The 21,233-nt window shown below is 34.8% G+C and overlaps 1 protein-coding gene across 2 annotated transcripts; it reads right to left on the bottom strand.

Moving 5' to 3' along the window:
• Positions 1–25: 25 nt before the first annotated feature.
• LOC135696091 (acid-sensing ion channel 1B) lies at positions 26–19,668 on the bottom strand. Of its 2 annotated transcripts, none has more exons than XM_065215367.2 (8): positions 17,389–19,668; positions 11,523–11,898; positions 9,709–10,445; positions 8,702–8,852; positions 7,834–7,890; positions 6,882–7,047; positions 5,476–5,567; positions 26–385 (listed from the first exon to the last, which is right to left on the bottom strand). In XM_065215367.2, the coding sequence occupies exons 2-8, from the start codon at positions 11,692–11,694 to the stop codon at positions 270–272; spliced, it is 1,491 nt and encodes a 496-aa protein (XP_065071439.2). In that variant the 5' UTR covers positions 11,695–11,898; positions 17,389–19,668; the 3' UTR covers positions 26–269. The 2 variants fall into 2 exon arrangements, with proteins under 2 accessions (XP_065071439.2, XP_065071440.2); XM_065215368.2 differs by having other exon boundaries at positions 11,523–11,718.
• Between the last annotated feature and the right edge of the window lie 1,565 nt (positions 19,669–21,233).

Here is a 21,233-nt window from a genome sequence, read left to right as displayed (position 1 = left end):
TATTTTGAAGAAAGTCGGTGCAGAGTAATGCGAGAAAACCTTTATGGTATATTCTACTATCAACCACATTACTTGTTAGTGGTCTGAAGTCAATTATTTCTACATTGATATCACATATTTGTACAAGGAGAATAAGCCTACCGCGTCCTTGTTCTATTGCTCCTTTAAGGGATGTCCTTGTTCGTACAGCCCTGCTCCACGGATTATGATTGGTTCCTTTCCCCTGACAATAGCTCCACGTGACTCTGCCAAGTTCGTTGTTTAGTTTTTCACGGCTTTACGCTGATATACTTTGTATATATTATCATGACTAGGCAGTCAATGAACTCCATGTAGGTTAGTGCGCTTGAGCCAAGAAATAAGCCCAGCTGGCCTCCAATATCAGCTGAAAATAAAAATATTTGAAGTCATTGAAATATTTATTTTTCTAAACATCCTAACTAGCCTAGAACACTGTATGCAATAAGACATAAAACTTTCGAAACCTCGAAATCTAGATTCTTTGTTAAACCCATTTTTCTTTTCATTAGATTCTAATCATAACCTAGTTGATTTATTAAAAAATGAAGAAATTCCATGGAAGATTGATGTAAAAATAGCCGCAAAATAGATCACATCACCAAAGCCTGCACCCGTTTTAACCATTAAACATTTCTAATAATTCGTTTTAGTGTTTCAGTTTTGAAGAGGAAAATGTCGTGCCCGCAGTACAAAGAATGGAACAATAAGAATCACAATCTAAGACCATTGGTAAAAAACAGACACATTCGAGTTTCAAAATTCCTTAGACGAGCTTTTCTTATACCTAATATAGTCCCAATTGAACCATCAGTTCAGTAGACTAAATTTTCTTGCCTGTTTTTGCATTGGGCAGTGAGGGCAAAACGTTTTCGAACCTAATTCTAATTTTATATTTCCGATAAGCGTTATCTTGAAAGTAGATTCAAAAGCACCATCTAACTTGCTGTCAAAAACATGTGCAATGCTCATGTTCAAAAAAACCTCTGAGAATGTGATGCTTGAGAACGCGTTCTGAAATAGGAACAGTTAGACACGTTGCCGAGGAATGAGAGATTATTTCATAGAGTACGTAAGCTAGCTCTCAACGTGGAATATTTCAACGTAGAAATAATTCTTTCGAAACGGGATTCTCACGCTACCCCAAAGTTGGTTTTCAAAGTCCGCAGATTCAATAAGCTAGCATTTTGAAACATTGCGGTTCGACAAGTCTTTTTCTTATTAAAAAGAATATTATTTTTGCAGGTTTGGTGTTTTAAAAGATTTTTGAAAATGACTTAATTCAAATGCCTTTTAGTTCCTGCTTATTGCCCCCACATGTCGCTGTTTCTATTAATGCGCCCTCCTGTTGTCGATTATATTCCGTTGGGATTTTAGAAACATTCACTCCTTCGCTGGTCAAATGCCCAAAATACCTTGTTTATGCAAGAACGTCTCAGGTGGTTTACATGAGTGAGATTAAAAAAATGTAATTGCGCAAACAAGATAGAAGATGCATGGCCTAAATCTTGCACTCTGTTATTGAAAAAGCCATGTGGTGAGTAGCTCTTAATATAGTTCCTGTTACAGAGAGGTAGATTAGAATGGCTGCGAAACGCCCTCGCTCTCATGTTTTTCATTGAGCGAAGCAAATTCCATATGCTCGCCTTACGTCAAAATAGAATCCTCTGGCTTCTATGACAGTGCATAATGCCGCTTTAAATACGCAAAAAGTCGAGCCTTGTTTGCTTTTATGATGGAGTTTTAATTTCCTAACGAGATTCGGGGAGTAGAAAAGAAAATGTTCTTTTAAGGTTCTTGTGCCACCTGCATGCTTTGCTGTAGCTATTTTTTACGTGAGGGAGATGGGCTGTATTTTTTATTTTCATTCATTATCAACGATATTATTCAGGTTTTTGAAAATAAAGTTGCAAAGTATGCCGGTCGCACAAGGGACATTAGTTTGTAATAGAGTGCGTCGCGAGACCTAGACACAAGACAGCACACACTTGGAAAGCATATTTTCTTGTTATAACCAACCAACCTAGTATATTGGTGCCAAATCAACATTCGATGAGATGTTTATCCAAGCCAAAAGGAATTGGAGGTTTAGGGTTGAGGCTGTAACTTAGCGCTTTAGAATTTTATCGTTGAATTAAATTACGTTGAAGAGTTCTTTGCTGTTCATTTAGAACTTATTCCCTCAGTGCTTTCAATTGGACCTGTCAATATTTTTGACATGTCCGCGTTCAGTTCTCGCTTTTCCTTGTCTATTTAATATATTATCTCCTTCATATTCCCCCTGCCCTCGCAAAGGAACTATGCCCCCAATAATCTGCATTTCGAGCTATGACTAGCATTGTTCTTTGTGCCAAACACTCGATTTATGCAACTAAAAAGTTTTTGCTCAACGTAGTTGATAGTTGATACAACGTAGTAGAAATAAAAATTGTGTTTTTCTTTGCTACATGGCTCGCATCACTTTGTAGGGGGTTTTATAAATTTCACTAGACAATTGATTGGTAGCTATTATCGAAATAGAAGAGGGGGTTTTCGTAAAAATTGTCGCACAACCAGGGGCTCAACCATTTACAATTGGGTTCAGGTAGAGGGTACAATGATTTTCGTTCATAAACCTGCAAGTAAAACCATGCTGATCGTGGCCTAGTGACCCAATGTGGAAAGAAGTAGTGTAAACAGAATAAATCCTGCACAGGGGATTTCTAATGCACAGTTCGATGATCCCTTGAATTTTTCTATTTGGTGCGTGCCCAAAGGGTTTTCAGATTTGGTACAGTTTACAGATATACAAAACTCAAGAGAGACAAAAATAGTTCATTGCTTGTTTGAAGCATAAAGAAAGAGTAGTTAGTAGTAGATAACAATTTACTTTTAGGACTCTTTCTGGGAATTTTTACTCTCTAAAGCATAAAGGTAATTGAATGGTAAAATGTTTCAATGCACCAAAATGTTTGGAGAGAATGGAAGACTGCTTGTAGTTGTTGCTAAAGATTGAAGCGAATGAAATCTTTTGCCTTTGGCAGCAGGGGCGGGTTGGCACTACTCTTCTAGGGTGGCTCTGAAAGGACCCGTAGGGCGTGATCTGGCCTTAAATGGGAGTGGTCACGTAGAAAATCGAATTCCACGTAGTATAAAAGTTGATAAGAGTTTAGCATAATTCTATCCATTTGTTGGCGAAGAATCATTGCTTTCTTTAGCTTTCTTAAGCTTGAATTGATTTCAACGAGTTCGACAGCTCGAAAGATTCATTTGCTTTAGTGCAACCAATTTTATACAGTTCATCAAATTTGTTTAGTGATGACTAGCATAGAAACTGGTATAGCAAAGTATCTACATTGGTCGATTCTTCTTTGTCAATCGGAAAAATTATGTAAAACAGTCATCAGTATTTTTACTGTTTGTTAAGTTTGTCGATGATTTGGGCAAAAATTGATTTTGGAAGTTCCCATTTCCAGTAGAAGTATCAGCAGTGATTCTGTGTGAGGCAGGCTTAAGATTGACCACAGTCTATTATTTAGTTTACTGAATAGTCTCTCAAAGAATTCTTGTGTACTACACAACTTTTATGTTATCGCACATTTTTAAGTGTCGAAAAAGCGGCAACACGTAGGTTAGGCAGATACAGTAACGTCTTTAAATACGGAATACATTGAACTTCTTCTTCTGACATGCCATCCATGTTGACCTACTTGGTCCTCTTCCAAAGCAAAAATATCATTAAATATTGTGTCATCTTGAATGTTTCAATTGATTTTTTGGTATATATCGTGAAAAGCGCTAGAAACTATTCTTGGAGTGTTGCTTGGTCAATTTTTGCTTAGCTTGAGAACTGAGACCTTTAGAAGGACATTTCTATCATTTGCAAACAGCTTATCAATTTCTTTGAGACTTAAATGCAGCTAGATCTCGAAAAAAATCTTTGTTGCTTGGAAGTTGTGACTGACTAAGTGTAACTGTAAAAGGAGCTTAATTGAAGAGTACTTGATGTTTTAAGTAAAATTTTTTGTGACTGTAACAAGGCTGTAGTGACGATAAGCAGGACCGGCGAAGCTTATTTGAAAGTGGAGAGGCCTAAATGTTTAGACTCTGGAAGGGTTAATAAGGGCAGCAATCATGGTCGGCGACAAGAAAAATTTCAGAAATATGGTATTCTAGGGATGGCCAGAAAGTGCATCGACAATAGATCTAAAGGAAAACCCGAGGTTATTTTTTCAAGCTTTTCATCATCACTTTGTCTTACAGCATATCAAAGATGAAGAAGGGAAATAAATTAAACACGGTTCAGCAATAAAACAAAAAATCTGGAAATTGTGCAAATATTCCGTTTCAGCAATAAAAACATAAAAATTGTGGGTCATTAAAGTGTCAATTTGCCGACGAAGAGTAAGATTCAAAAATCTTTAGGTGTTATTTTACCTACCGGTCGAGTTATACTAACCAACAGAAAGTTTTTGTAGACCAACTGAAGAATCACCAAAAAGCTCATGCAGAATTTGGGTAGGCTGTCATGTACCCCAAAAAACCCCAGCTAGCTGCACCCCTGTTAATTACCTTCTTTATCGCTTGCATGCTTTCCAGGCATATACATTTTACACGCAAATTAACGACATGTTATTGGATTTACTACTCTTCTTGTTTTTGATCTGCCATCATCAAAATTTTTCATTTGTCTTCTGGTTACTTTTTGTATCGTCGATGATATGCAAAACATCTTGAGACGATTTCAATGGCTGAACGTTAAGATCTGTTTATTCGGTGGGGCCCCAGAAAGATTGGGTGTGATTGCCATTGTTTCAAATCAGCAAAACTTATGCGTGTGCTTAATTATTGATACATAAATTTTGAAAGTTTTTCTTATGCGGGCCCGCTCTTCAAATTTCTGAAGGGGCCCGTGTGGCGATCGCCACCTAGCCAGCTGGGCCAGTCCGCCTCTGTTTGGCGGTGGTAAAAACTTCATTGGCAATTGAGGGAATCATGGGACGAAGGCATGCTTTGTATTCCAATATTACTGCATAGTTACAATTGCGAATATGATCTACAAAATATAGGCTTTTTTCCACAACTTTGGGTTTTCAAAACCCGTTTGACTAGTTTCCCATGCTATCAAGGCAGCAAGACACCGAGAAACGAGCTTTTACGTCGGACACGTTATTCACAGATAAAGAAAACGTGATTTCTCGACCTAAAACCAAATTTTCTCAGTCAAAATGTATTTTTTGTCGAAAATGCGTGTTTTCGCTGTAACTTACAACCTGCTAAATCAAAGTCACGTTTTTCAATTGAAAGACGTATTCATAATAGAAGCCCACCTTTTTGCTGATAAATTTGGTTGTTCGACGTGAAACATAACCTAACACGTGCTCTCAATCTGCGATTTACTAGAATAAGACAGAGAGAAGAAGCAGAATGACATTAAAAATATTTTGTAAGTCTATAAGTAGACATGGCTCTACTCACCAAGGAAATCTAGTTTGTCATAAGATGGAACCTGTTCCGAATATTCGTAGCTCAGTTCGCCATAAAATATCACAGCCTTTACAAAAGTCCCTCTGTAAATAAAACAAAATTTAAATTTAATCATAACTACTAGCGTTAATTCTTAGTTATTATGGGTCACTAGATGTTCGATTTTTGTTCGAGAAAGTAAATTTTCGTCTTCAATTGTAACATGTAGAGCACTAAATTTTACTTTTTCTTTAAATTTGAATATTGTAGAGAAGTAAATTGTGGTGTCAATTTGAATATGTTAAAATTGCCGTTTTGTCAATTGAATATCACTTTGCTTAAAGTCTTTTTAACGTTCTCTCGCAATTACGACTCTTTCCATTATCGGACTCTTTCTATTAAAGGTCCAAAGAAGCAGTAAAAACACGCTATTTTGCCGGGTTTCAAAGATATGAATTACAAATGTAGTGAAATCAACAATAAAACCCCCTCAAAAGACTGTATGGATGGCATTTTCCTAGCATTTTCTTTCCCGATGTTAACAAAATAGTTTGAAAACTGCGAAATCTCTTTCATACAATGCTTGCAAATTCAAATAAAAAAGTTACACCAACAAATTACTAATTACAGTTCTTACAAAGATAGCCTTCTACACCACTAAAACGATATCAAGTGAAGCAAACGACTGATCTCCTCTGCAGCCATTACATTAAGTTGAAAACAACGTCATAACTACGATGCATGTTACTGCTAAAACGAAAACTAAGATAAAGAAAAGAAACACATTTTCTAAAAGGGGACCTTGTTCCCAAATTTACTTGATAGATCGAAGAATTGACGTTGTGTTATCAAATTTCTTAATTCTACTCCTAAATATCACTTCTCGCATCCACTTCCCCCAAAGAACAATCTTGGTAGTTTAGCCATGTTTCATACGAGTCATAAGAAAAAACTCATTTGTTTTATAGAAAGGTCATTTTATAGAAAGAAACATTGTTCAAAAGGGGTGAAGGAGGTTGCTGAATTTGCCCTTGAGAACTGATGTTACCGACTTTGACTTTTGATAGCTTTTAATAAAGGTGACAGAACCAGTAGATAGAAAAATACTTAACAACTTGTGTTACAGTGTCAGGAAAACATGACAGCAATGGTGAGAACAAAAGAAATTAAAGTGCCACGCCCAAACTACGCCTTTTGTTTGTTATCTAAGGAAAGTTTCAAAAACTTGAAGAAATTGTCTGGATAAAGAGCTAGCAATTTTCTAGACTCTATGGTGTTAACTGCCAGAAGCTACATGAATAAACACCGTCAATATTTCTTATACTTACTTAGGAAATAGGTTCTTTGTGAATCTTATGCGTCTGTTTGTTCTTGCATTGACGATACATTACCAACTGCTACTGAATGAAAGTACCTACCTGATTGTTTTTCTGTTCATTTCTTTAGCGCCCCTGAACCTAGGGTCTTGAGCAATTTCGTCAACATCACGGTCCAGCAGAAATTGGGACAGTGAAAGACTTGGCGTATATGTGTCCATTACGCAGGGAAGTGGACAGTCGTATTTCATGTACTTGTCGAATTCCGCTGAAAGATATTTCAAGAGCTATTCCAAGCTTGAGGTATTTCATATTTTGTCTATTTTCAGTCTAGCTTCCATCAAGATTGCGCGCTTCTGATTTGTTAATTAAATTATTATGTAAACAACAAAATCAGGAAAAGGTTGAAGGAATCGCCAGCCTCAAGTCCCCGAGGGTCTGGTTTTAAAATACTTTTTGCTATGGCAAGGTAAGATATGTTTACTTGAATTATCTTTAGTATAGATATCGCATCAAACTTAGTTAAAAAATTACCAATAAAAAGGGCGAGTTCGAGCTAAATAAAACTTCACTCTAATGGATTCAATATTTTTGTTTCAGTGAAAAATAAGAAAGTGAAATATTCATGGAACTTGCCACAAACAAAAATGACCACACAATATCAGAAAATCTTTCTTGTCAACTGTTTATAAGAATACTTTAGGTACGGAACGAAGCCTATGAACATTAATGTGCACAGTTTTGTTCAAAAGAGTCCTTGGTCATGAATTATCTCGTTTCGATATAGGAGCCTCTTTTTCAGAATATATAAAACTATTGATTTATTCATTTTCAAAAGGAGGCTTCTACGTTGTAACGAGATGATTCATAATCTAAATTCTTAATTTGAAGCTATTTCAAAAGATTCGTTACCGCGCGAAAAAAGAAATTTGCCTCTGCTTGAACCGTCTAGATTTCCATGGTGAAAAGTTGTATAGCTCCTAGTCTTTAGCAGTTTCTTGGCTTTTTAAATAAAGAATTAAAAGAATCATTTTAACTGAATGTTTATACTCACCCCAACGTGGCCACATGCACTCTTTTGATTCGTTCAATGAACAAACTCTGTAACCACCTAGTAAACAAAATCAAGGAGATAAAGCCGTATTATTCGACATCATGCTTGCAATGATAATCCTCTTGTTTACTTTGTTAATGAATATCCGCTAATCAACTAACATTCTGATTGATTTCCTTGGAAGCATTTCGAAAGAATTTCGACTTTCGATGTTTGATCAAATGAAAACCATGTTTTGCGATCAGATACGTGAAAAATAGTGCGTACTTGCAAGCTAGCAGACAATATTAGTAAACTCGTGTTTTAAAGAAACGGACGAAAGCGAAAAAGTCCTCATCAATATTGAAATATCATTATTTACATTAAAGAATGCAAGGAGAACAGAGGTTGAAAAGATGATATTTTGCAAAGTAAACATAACGGTCCATTTTGGTATTTTAGCTTTACCATGCTTAATAATGTGATTCAACTGGATATAATTTTCATCCTACCGGTCTGAAAATTGTAATCTAATGTATAAAAAGACACTTGATTCTTTTCGTATATGTTCCTTTGTTTTGATATGTAATTTGTTCTGATCTTTCCACCTTCCTTCTCTCCTGTACTCGGTACTAATAATTTTCCGCAAAATTGTTTGCAAAAATAACTATTCTTTCTTGGATATTTCCAGTCGTTCATAGCTTCAAGAAAATAAAGCTTTTATTGGATTTAACAGCCTAGATGCATTAGGCTGGCTGGCTTATATCGATTCCGAAAGTTCAATTTGTTATAAAAATGGAAGGTGCAGCTGCCAGTAGAGCTGTGTTTGTTATCTTTTGCCTTTTCAAAACATAGGTTATTTTAGCTCAAGATGCACTTAATTTATTACCTGGCATGAACCATTCTTTACAACCACATTCTTCAATCACGTGATCTGTCAATGTCTCAAGCCAGCATAAATGCTTCGAATATCGTTCGCTGAAGTATTTCAATTTTTTGCTCCCACAATTCGACTTGTAAGGTGGCGGCAGGTTTTTGATCTGAAATTTTAAAATGTGAGACTCTTGCTTGATTCTTTGATTGGAATGATTAGATATTTGATTAAATAGATTAAATATTTGAGCAGAAGTTTGCCTAATATAACTAGCAGATAGTCACAAGAAAATAATATGTAACCGGGCATAAAGATACAGAAATACAAAAGGTGTAGAGGCATTCCATTCAAAACGTATTAGCCATGCAGTTCTTTAGGTTTGTGTAGCTTCGTATTTCATCAGTAAGTTTTGATTTGGGCAACCTTTAAATGCAAAGTGAATCTACATTCTATAAGAACCAGATAATTCATGACGTTAATCAGATAATTTAAAACAACCAGTATACTTTTGGATAGTTCGATGCTCGATTGATCTTAATAATTTTTATTTGAAAATTGATTGTTCTACAGCCACAAGCTAAAAAACATTTAATAAAAGTTTCGCGTGAGTTGCAAATGTTTTAGTTGCATGCATTTTCTTTAAATTTGATTAATAATCGAGCCTTGATGTTCTTATGAAGTGTCTTCTAAATCGTCTGTCACATCATCTTGAGATTTGGCTTTTGTGCGCTTTCGTTTGTTTACCTTTAAATATACAATAGGCCTATATGGTCTCTAATAGTAAGAAATGTAACACTGGGCAAAAATCACAAGTAACTAATTATTGTTTGTTGACAGGGATGTCGGAAAATCTCTAAATTTAAATGTTTTCAAAACTTTTTAATTAAGTTGGTGGCTCTATGAAAAGTGACATTCTCCCAAAATTTGGACACAGGCCCCTGGTGCATGTGGTCCCCCTGGTGCCTCCAGACCCGATGTCCCTGATTCTGAACGTTGATATGTGTATTGAAGACTTTGCTTACCTTTCTTCTTTTAACTTGAACATATGTTATAAACCCTGGGGAAAGCATGACACCTAGCATTTTGACCGGAGTCTCGTCTTGGCCATGCAGAATCAACTGGATTCCAGAATAATCGGTTCCTGGATAATATTCATATTCTTCGATATTTAGGATCAATTCAAGTGCATGTGTAGGTCCAGTCTTGTTGAAAAACAGGATTTGTTGGCCCTCGTGTCCATGGTTGAATGTAAAGCATCGATCACCCTGGTCCTTGTTGAATTGAATGAAATCCTGCACTGAGCACTCTTTGTCGAGTATCTTGCATTTATACAGCATATCTGGAAGTTCATGGTTGGCCTTGCGAATTGTATTCCTATACTCATCACCACTCAATGATACATTTCTATCCCCTTTTAAAATCATATCGAGCTTGGTGCCTTTCATCACAGATGTACGCATATCATTAAGATTGCAAATAGAAACTGCCGGAAATCGCATACTGTCTTCATACCTCACTGTAGTTGTAGTGCTGAATGGGTGGCTAATAAAATGCATTGTACATTCATAGAGCTTCTGCATCAACAATCCTACTGCTGTTAGTAGCAGTATTGTCCAGATAAATCGGCGCACCCTGCTTTTTCTGTCAAAACAGTTTCGTAGGCCATGCACAGTTGATTTTGAAATCAGGCTTCTTTTGTATATGTGAATCTTTCTTTGACGTGTTTGCTTGTCAAGTCGTCTTGCATGGTCTTCCATTTCTAAAAAAAAACATCCAGATCAAAACAAAACTTTTGCTTAACCTGTAAAGATAAAATTTGAACGATATTGCAAGTCTGATTACTCTAGTTGATAGGCTGCAAAAATGTGATAATATTATATAAAACGTACAAGCAGTTAGGATCTTACTTAGAATTTTGTGAACCTCGGCTAAAATTGCTTGTCAAAGATGTACAACTGAACAATATAAGTTTGCTTTAAATTGTACAACCTACTTCCTAACAGTATAGCAATCACGTGTTCAAAATGTTTATCATGAGCCATTTTTTTGTCCTTATAAATTATGGATTTATTGTGTCTTTAGATTTCCTTGCCTATTTTAATGGCATATATAATAGACTAAAGAGCCGTGTTTCCTTGAAATGGATTTTGTACAAGACTATGAAAATAATGAACCTGTAAATGTATTTTGCTAAAGATCACAAAAAGGCCAGCAGATATGAAATCGTGCTGCAGATGTTCTTTCGCTGTATTACATCGGATAACAGCGAATATCATAGCAAGATCAATCCTGACAGAGTGTCGACACAATAAAGCTGTTTGAATTGACATGAAACATAACAGAAAAAATACAGCCGCTTTTTGAGCTTACAATCTTTTCCTTGTCGTTCGATTTCTAAATAAAATCTCATCAAATCTTGGCGATAGATTATTTTCCTGGCAATCAGTAACTAACTATCCATCAAATGTGTCTAAATCTGACACTTTCAGTTGATGACTTCTAAAAAACAGCAAGTTTTCATAAAATGTGACTTATACGTCATATGAAACTCAGTCGAATGTTTTCTTCTGGCAAGACGTCCTGCAAAATAACACTTCACTTGCTATACAGATATATATTGCATTGATGTGTTTTTAATATATATATTCTATAATATATATATATATTTAAAAGTCTGTAAAACGAGCGTGAATTCTATATTTTACATTTAATAAAGTTAATTCACGATGTTTGCAGGTAATAGGTTAGAAAATTAATTTCTCAGTGCAATATACTCTGTTTGAATAGTTGTATTTATTCTTTAAATCTCAATTTGGCTATAAATCATAGAACATACCTGCTAGAAACCTTGTAATGTATCTCAAATATTCTGACTCGGTCAAATCGTCACAATCCAATATCCATTCAATTCCTTTAAAAACTTCCTCTTGCTGAAAATCACAATACTCTTCGTCGAAAGCTGATTCATCTGTGCTGCTTGAAAGATGTTCATCCCCTTCATTATCCATTTACGATTGTTTACCAGCCTTTGCCTGTAATCAAAAGAAACGTTCTGCGGTAGGCAAAACAAGAAGAAAAACAATGCTTCTAGCCCTGTTGTTCGTTATCGTGGCAGCGTATTGGTAATGAGTAATGAGCAGCGAGATTTCCAGGTCATGCGTTGTCCCGGCTTAGCACATCTGCTTTATGAAGAAGTCCATGTACCTGCTACCCTTTAGAATAGAGATCTCTTCAATCGTTCCTTCTAAATTTTATCCAAATAGATGCAAAACAATTTAAATTATCAACCCACATTGAATATTTTATTATCAAACTTGTGAATATTTATCATTACATAACTAAATAGAGCAATGGGGATAAAACCAGAAAATGAGAACGATTTTTATAATTTTTAAAAAGAATCCACTCATTGCCAGAATATTGTTTAATATTAAGTAGGAAAATCGACCATAAAGATGACGAGCAAAGAGCTGCATTGAAGAGCAAAGATTTTGTTTTCAAAAAAAGCTTATCGTTTATTTTAAGGTGCACTTAAAATAATTGTGATTGTGGAAAGGTATATTTTGCAAGGCCATATGGTATATTCCCATTAGATTATTTCAGATCTGGAAAATAAAAATGCTTGTGCATGATAAGTCATTGGATTGGCTAAATTGACGTTGTATCTATCTTATACTTAATGCAAACAAAATGTTTTCTAGACATTATAAACCAAAAGTTTTTACAATAATTCTTGGAAATTTTTTCCTCTAGATGAAAGTCAGTTTAACCTGCAAAGCTCCGATAGACAAAAACGAGAGTACAGAAATATCAGGAGCAGGCTTTTCTTGAAAGCTCAAAGTACAAATGACCTGTCAATTCTAGCAAATTTCAAATTTGTGAAGTTCAGTTTTGAGTGACACGTTAAAGACTATAAGACCAAGATGGAGTTTTTGAAATGCATTCAACAATCGTTCACAAAAATTGCGAGACTGCATTAATTTAAAAGTAAGCCTGCTCCTGGTCTTGATTTCAAAGTATGTCTTCCCCAACAAAGCAATGTTGTTAGTGTGATTTTACCTAAGATGTCAATGGAAGATCTTCGTTTCAAAACAACATTGCTTTGAAGTGTATTATAATTAATGTCGTTTTAGTAAGAAACGAAAGGATTTTTTAAGAAAACACTGGAGAAATACATCAAAGGACACTTGTATCGATGTATTTTTGATTGTAAGCTTTTTTAATTATAGGAGCTTGTACCAATCACTTGAGTAAATCTTTTTGCCAAATCATCGTAAATAGTCACGCCCATTTCGACACGAAAGGAAGTCAAATCACCTTTTTTCACAGTTCATACCTACTTAAAGTAGGCTGATGAAGATGCTTGATAAAAAGGGGCTGCTGTAATCACTTAAAGTGACTACTTTTCTCTTTACTGACATACTTGATTTTACGGCTTGAATGCTTGCAAGAGGATACTTGGCTGAATACATTGCTGACATCTTTATGCAAGTATTCATAGCAAATGTTTTACGAAAAGGTTTGTCGTGAGGTTTTCCCTACAGAAGAATTTGCCAGAAGAATCTGCAAAGCGAGACACGTTGTGAATAGTTCGTTAGGTTCTCGAAATCTTGTGTATAGGTTTAAAACAGGGAACAATGCGTAATGACAAAGATGATATAATGACACTAATAAATTATAACGAGAAATTTTTTGCAATGCAAATTTATAGCTAAATGAAGTTATGATCGTCACAGTGACGGTGAAAAAAGAAGTAACAGGAAGATGCATCTTGAATAATCTGAAATACCTTTTAGTAGAAAATGAAAAATTCGGTTAACAGATCTGTCATATAGTGCTTGCTGCAGAAAAAGCAGCAATTTTTATTCTTCACATATTAAAAAAATTTGCGTGCTTCCTTTTGAACACTTTCATGACCACACCCATCAAAACTGGCGAATCATATTACCTCTCAACCAATCTTTTAAAAAAGATTAGAAAAAGTGGTTTAGGCTTAAACATGTTCTCGAGAATAAAGAACTCAAAGGAGAAGATGAAGGGCGAAACAAACTAGATAACTCCCATGTTCTGAACAGCTTTTGAGAGATTTAATAGAGTATGGTCATTGTTACTGTTATGTTCTAGTCTTAAATATTGTAATACTCTTATATCAGCTATTTGTGTCTACTGGTAATTGCTGCAATCTTATTTTTCAATACCATATCTCTCAATTGTATTTTTATCACTACACAAAATTTGAGTTTATCACTGCACATGGACGATTTATCACTGCACAAAGTGGCTTACACTGAACGATAGTGAACGATACTGAATGATAGACAAAGCCGTACACGCTTTGGTGTATGAAGTAGGAATAGGAAGATTTGCACTCTTAATGCGATTGATAGAGATCGGTTATCAACAAAATCTTTGTTGAGATGCATATGTATATGCTAGGCAAAACACCAGCAGGGTTGGGTATACTGAGATTCAAGTACCCTGAGAGTGGACTGAAGTAGCTACAATCCAATTTCTATGCATGACCAGAGACTTACACACTTTCATGATATTTGATAATGACGTCATCACACCCAATCTTAAATGATTCGTCGTTCATCGAGTGTTTATCGTGATTCAAATCATCTTTCAGGCATCATGCATCAAAGCAAACTCATTTCTGTCGATAACTTGTCTTGGTGCAATTTTATCACGAAATTCAGTTTGTTGTATAAATTGCTGCAAAAAATGCCGTATAATTTTGAGGTTTGATAAATATTTGATGCAATGTCACTCTCTAGAGTAACGGGAAAAAGTTATAATTCTATTTTACCAATAGCAATGTAAAAATTCATTCCATTTTAGAAGGAAAGTTCTTTTGGCTAACTATTATGAGAAAATGGGGCTCATACATTCCGGTTCTGCGTTAAATACAAGGCCTATAATTGGATGCAATGCTAAATGGCAGGATAAAAGGTAGATTCGTCTGTGTGGGGTCTCACTGCTCATCGCATATGGTCTTGCATGATTTAGGATATGGCCTACTTGTAAGACCTTAGTTCATGTAGTTTCGAAATTTTATTGGTTAATTTTAAAAGAAATAGGTGTGCCATTACCTCTAGACACTTGCCCCTGAATGAATATTTGTACCCATATGTTTTGTTATAATAGAAGCGACACAACTATAATAATATCTAGGAAGGTATAGGGGACAGAAACAAAAGCTTATCTTGCTCTATCGACCACATTCATCATAACCACATGTAGTAGTCTTCATATACAAATACACGAATAATAGTACTTCATGTAATACCATCACACCAACTACCATATATTATTAGCTTCCCAACAAATTTCACTGTTGAAAGGCAACGTTTAATAAGCCCCTTATGTATTGTACATGCTTCGATGCAGCTGTCTATCTTTGCGTCTAGAGCTTCTTCTCCTTACAAACAAACCCCATGAGACACTTATGATGTTTTCACCTATTTGTTTTTTTGAATAAATTTTTTCGTAATTGGCAAAATGTGCCATGTTTTCCTTGTTAGTACCATGATTTCTGGTTTTTCAGAAATACGATATTGACAGCAGAGCTGATATCAATGTCAATCAAAATTTGCTGCTCGTTAACGGTGGAAGAAACGAGAGCCGGGTGTTCATGTGTCATTAAGGGCGTTTTCAGATATTTTGACAAGAACTTGTAGACAATGTTAGGGCAACATTGTCCTTTATGTTTTTCTTAGTCATTAAACGGCAAAAAAACTTTGAAGTTGAAGCCTGAGATGTCAGCCTCTGTGTGCTATCACCTTAATGTCAAATTCTGCTAAATGTCTGATAAGTTGCAATAACGCTTCGTAATTCAAAGCAGGTGGTTTTTGGCTTGAGGATAAGCATATTGAAAAAAGAACGATGAGTTTTGCATATTTCCCTTCTCTAAAAATCGTTAATTGCAGCTAACAGGATTTGAGTTTAGCTTGCAATAAATAAGTGAGCAAACAAGATCGGATTTTCTTCAGCTCACGCTGAATTCTTGTCAAGGGAAAAAAATTCTTTCTTTAAAGATTTATGAGCTTATTTTCTGTAAACCCAGAATATGACATCAGCAACTAAAAAACAATGTAGAGTGACGTATCACTGTTCCATGACAAATGTCCATTGGTGGCCACGGTGAGGTGCTTCATAATCTTGGATTGTCGCATCAGTTACATTCCATATACATCCAGATTTGGTGGTGACATAATGTGTACTTCATTTCATAAGAAGATGAATTAAAATATAGAGCTACCTATATTTGCAAATATAATCTAAAATGCAACTAAAAACAATCACCTTCATCATTTATTGTGTTATTCAATGAGTCTTTGCTTTCGATAGGTTTTATTTATCTCTTCTTTGACTTTCGTTAGCAATTCATAAATGACCTGGGTCAAAGATACCATTTGAGTACTTCGTGAATCTTTTATCTCTCTTTGCTCATATTCATGCTTACTAAGTAGGATTTTGTCGTCTTAAAAAAGATCAATTCAGGCAAAACAAATAACTATAGGCGGCTTGCACAAGGATCTTGTTGATTGAATAAAAATTACAGATGCATTAAAACGTGAATTGGTAGCAATTAATGTAAATATACCAAACTTTTTATAAGGATAAGAATTCATGAAGCATGTATTGTTGCTGCCAGTATACAAAGCTCAAATTCATATACCATGGTTTTAATCTTTATTCAAAAGAGCAGATTTTAAATTTGATTTGTTTTGGAGGGCAGGAGGTTAAGCAATAAACATTTGATTAAATATTCTTAATTTAGAAAAAGTTGCTGCTTTGAGTCTTGAGAAAAATTATCAGTAAGAAATAATGCACAATTGTTTTGATTAGAAAAATGTTATAAATTCATTGTAACGTATCTTCGTTTGAAATAGGATTCGTGTTATAACATTGAAATTTAATATATATATATATATATATATATTGATGGGATGAATTTCGTTGTTTAGACTATCATATACGGCTCGATGCCGTTTAGGCAAAGCTGTACATACTTTGGTTTTCAGAATTAACCTGCAACTCAGATTTCACGCTTAAATTGGTCATCAGGAAACTAAATATTCGCTAGCAAGGCAACTGTTTACGCCAAAAATTACAGATTCAATTGTTGAACTCGGAGTTGCAACTTAGAACTATCCTGTTGTTCTACAAACAAAAGGGTGCTTATAATTTTGAAAATTCTCACAATAACATTAGTTCGATCATAGTTTTTTTACAATGTCAACGAAAATGTTTGCAGCTACTCTTTCTATCCATTACATGCTTCTAAATACAGTGAAATCCAGCTATTACCAGCAGGCTTATAACAAACCTCTCGCTATAATAACGAACTAAAAGTCAGATCGCTTGAATTACTCCCTCTACAAAGAACCTTCAGTATAATGTATCCAACCATTACGATGTTTTTTCTTGGTTCCTACAGAATTCATAATAGCAGGATTTACTGCAACAATTAAATTTCCATGAACTATTTCTTCTTGTAGGACGATTTCGTAGCTTTTTATATTCAAAGCCTTCGTTAAAAATAGAGCTTCACTCCAAAACAACATCTCATCGAAATAGGTAACCAAAAAACCATTTCTTTACATATCATCTTAAAAATCACTTTCTCAATTACCTTCACTTAGTTCTGCTTATAATTATCATTAAATGAAAACATATTTCGTTTGAATGATACTTACAATATCTTCACTCGAGTTGAGATTTGAAATGCTTCTTCTTCTTCTTCGCTAATCAATCGAAAGCTATTTCATATGAATCTCTGTCCTATTCTAGAAAACCAGACTATTTCACGACATTGTTCAGTTATCCTATTTTATCCTATAAAAACAATGAATAACATTTTTTTAATCCAATTGTTTATGCGATCAACTTTGTTTCAATATTGGCTTTTGCAGTCACTTTGGATTGAATTAGTTTTTCATAAACAGAGAATCTGATTGCCACTGCCAAACTTTGTCTGCCAGGTACCTGCTTGGCTTATCATGGGTTGCTAACTTTATTCTATGCATTGTTAGTTGTATTTCAATCTATGCTGATCGTATTAATCTACCCCTATCGTATGCCACTGCAAAGAATGATTGCTGTAAGGAAATTTATTGCCAGAAAGACCCATTTGGATGGGTTGATAATTATTCAAATAATTTCTTTTCCTGAATTTAAGGTAACAGGAGCAGCTGAAAAGGAAAACTAGAAAAAGTTTTAATAAAATACTAGACGTTTGTAGGTATTTTATAACTGATGCCTTATAATCAACAAAAACAATAATTTAACAGAATCATAAAGAGTAAGTTTATGCAAAATTGGACAGCTGTTCGAGAAAGCAATATGCAAACAATTTGTATGCAAAAACAGGAAGTTATTCAACATCGAAATCGATCGAAACAGGTCCTCGATATGGTTTACTCTGAAAAGATCACATAAAAAATCCCCGCTGCAAAGATTACTTGTGGCTTTATGACGATCACCTAAAGTCACTTCCTATCGGAACAGCGATGCGACAAAGAATTAATGGGAGAACTTTTGGACGCCCAAATCAATGCTAGTATGAGTTCGTTTAATATATGTAGGAGCCTCACCCTTAAGAAGGAATGATAAAGGGGACAAAGTTAAATCATTCCGCGTTCTACATGCCATGTATGAAATTGAATATATATATTGGCAAGCAACTTTATTCTGCGAATTAAAAATTGAGATTTCATGATAGAAAAAACGCAATCATCAGCAAATTCTATGACCCCGAAAGTATCATATATCTCTAGGGCTGCATTGAATAAATAGCAGAACAGTGTTGCAACTTAAAAATTGAGAATGTCGTTTTGTTGCACGATAACTGATTTTCTTGTAAATTAAAAAACTTAGAAAAATATCTTGTTTTGCTTGAAAATTTTCTTCTATGTGGATGTAAATTTGTTTTAGGAGGAATATACCTTCTAAAGATGAATGAAACTAAAACTGTCGAGAATCAGCAGATAATCTGAAGGTTCGCGATCGTAGAATTTTTTCACCATAACACCGTAATTTTTTTCTAGAAAAGCCTGCTGCTTTTTAAACGTGGTACTGAGAGCATGTGAGGAGCGTCTTAAATCAAAGGTGGCAGTTGTACTTTCAACAGTCAAAATTTGCTTTGAAAAGTCTACAAAGAGCAGCTGGGAGATTATCGTTTGATTTTTCGATAAGCAAAATATACAGAAACTGCTTTACGATATGCACATAGATAACTGAAGATATGAATATTTATAAATCCTTAATCGCAAAATCTATTGAACATGATCGTTGCTGGGAAGCAAGCAGTTGCAACTGGAATATACGCCAGGCCAATAAGGAAATCTAATTTAGAATATGCCTAATCACAGGGTATCGGAAACTATTGACTTCACATCCCCTAGGATAGCATTTGTTGTTGAAATCTAATTTAGAATATGCCTATTCACAGGGTATCGGAAACTATTGACTTCACATCCCCGAGAATAGCACGTTGTCATTGTCTAGTCTGTATTTACTGGGTTTAGCGTAATTGGTGATTCTTATTTGATAACTAACCTTGATTTCTATAGAAAATCAATTGATTTCTATAGATTGTCTTCTGTCTGTTACTAAATGTCTGTTTCTATAATGTAGAATCTCCCTTTCTAGGTTGTTTGTTTTGATTCTATAGCATACCCGCGCCTACAGTATACATTATTTAGTATAAAGTAGTAACTTTCTGTGATGATGCAGCATCAATGTGTTGCGCGTGCCTAAGTTTTATTGTTCTTCCTATGGTTTTATAAAGCAATTGACTACCTTCGGACAAATCTTTTTGTTCTGTTTATTGAAAATGAAAATATCTAGAAAGTGGTAAAAGCTGCATTGAAATAGTGACTTATTAAAGACTTAGTTAAGAGAGGAACCTATCAGTTCCCGGTGAAACAGTAAAAATATAGTCTTTATTGGCACCAAGAGTTGAAAATGCTATTATTGAAATTGCTCCTCTTGTACTAAAGTTGCACCCTGATGCTACATTATCACAAAAACTTACTGTCTTTATAACAGTATACTGTAGGCACAGGTATGCTATAGAATAAAAAAACAACCTAGAATGGAATAGTCAGTTATTTAAACGTCTCGACTCTAGCTAGAGTCATCCTAAGAAATTACTTGAAAAGGCAACAATTTGATTTTGTCTTACTGACTATGTCAAACTTTGTCTCACCAATTTTGTCGATTAGAGGCATGATATCGAAATAGAAATCCAGAAAATATATTTTATTGTCGCCGTGCTAATTGTGTGTTTAATAATCAAGCGGCGCTTTCCAAGATCTGAATCCAGAAACTATTACAATCGATAAACTACAAAACATCTTCTTACTTTTCTGGTCATCGTTTTACTTATGAAAAAAAACTGACAAATCTTGTTTAGACTGTCTATAAGATTTGCAGTATTATTTCTATCAGCCTGTGTAGGGACGTTTGGATTCAAGAGACCTGCTTTGTAAACCAAGTAGGCTCACTCCTATAGATTGCAATTCTTTGGATTTAATTCCGTCAAATTTCAAGAAAAGGATGGCTAGTGAACCTTCAAAAGTATTGTTCTGCTATGTCAATCATTTTCGCCAAAGCAGTAATGACCTGACTATTCTTGCTGCAATTCTACTTATGTTCGTCACTAAATGCACTTTATTAAAGATATCCTAGCAAATCGACCATCGACAACATTTCAACCTGGTCTCTTCAGCTTACAAGGACTTTAGGAGTAAGTAGTCTGGTATGGTATGGTATGGTATGGTATGGTATGGTATGGTATGGTATGGTATGGTATGGTATGGTATGGTATGGTATGGTATGGTATGGTATGGTATGGTATGGTATGGTATGGTATGGTATGGTATGGTATGGTATGGTATGGTATGGTATGGTATGGTATGGTATGGTATGGTATGGTATGGTATGGTATGGTATGGTATGGTATGGTATGGTATGGTATGGTATGGTATGGTATGGTATGGTATGGTATGGTATGGTATGGTATGGTATGGTATGGTATGGTATGGTATGGTATGCTATGGTATGGTATGCTGTGGTATGGTATGGTATAGTATGATGATATAAGAAATATTTAAGATTTCAAAAGATACCAAATAGGCGGCAGAGATAAATATATACATTAATCAATACCTCTTTATATATGGAGAATGTTTTTCCACAAAAGAGGCCAGCTAGTACGCATAAAATTGCATTGACAATAGCACGATATTTGCAATTTATAATGAAAACTAAAAAATCCATACGTATAAAAATTAAAATTCAATCTTATGAGTTATTTTTAATTTATTGTCTTCTGACATATTGTTTAGAATTTTGATTACAAACTAAAGCAAATGTCGAATATAAAGGAACTCAGCATAAGTAGCACTTCATGAAACTTTTCCTGTCATCTGAGATACAAAACGTTGTTAACGAAACCTAGAACAGCATTGACCACAACAAAACCCATTAATTCCACCATTTAAAGATTTACAATAAGTTACAATGAGAAAGTGAATTT

The sequence above is a fragment of the Rhopilema esculentum genome, chromosome 14, assembly GCF_057945365.1.
Source record: "Rhopilema esculentum isolate cy_ngs chromosome 14, ASM5794536v1, whole genome shotgun sequence".
Classification (NCBI taxonomy): domain Eukaryota; kingdom Metazoa; phylum Cnidaria; class Scyphozoa; order Rhizostomeae; family Rhizostomatidae; genus Rhopilema; species Rhopilema esculentum.
Note: the sequence above shows the minus strand (reverse complement) of the source record. Positions and strands in the feature narration are given on the sequence as shown.

What these genes read in the sequence shown, in the direction of transcription:
- LOC135696091 (XM_065215367.2), bottom strand. Translation starts at nt 11,694, where the DNA reads ATGGATAATGAAGGGGATGAACATCTTTCAAGCAGCACAGATGAATCA. An exon ending in TTCAAGTTAAAAGAAGAAAG is followed by an intron (nt 8,853 to 9,708) that starts GTAAGCAAAGTC and finishes TTAAAATTTCAG; the next exon opens with ATCAAAAACCTGCCGCCACC. An exon ending in TGACAAACTAGATTTCCTTG is followed by an intron (nt 386 to 5,475) that starts GTGAGTAGAGCC and finishes TTTTATTTTCAG; the next exon opens with CTGATATTGGAGGCCAGCTG.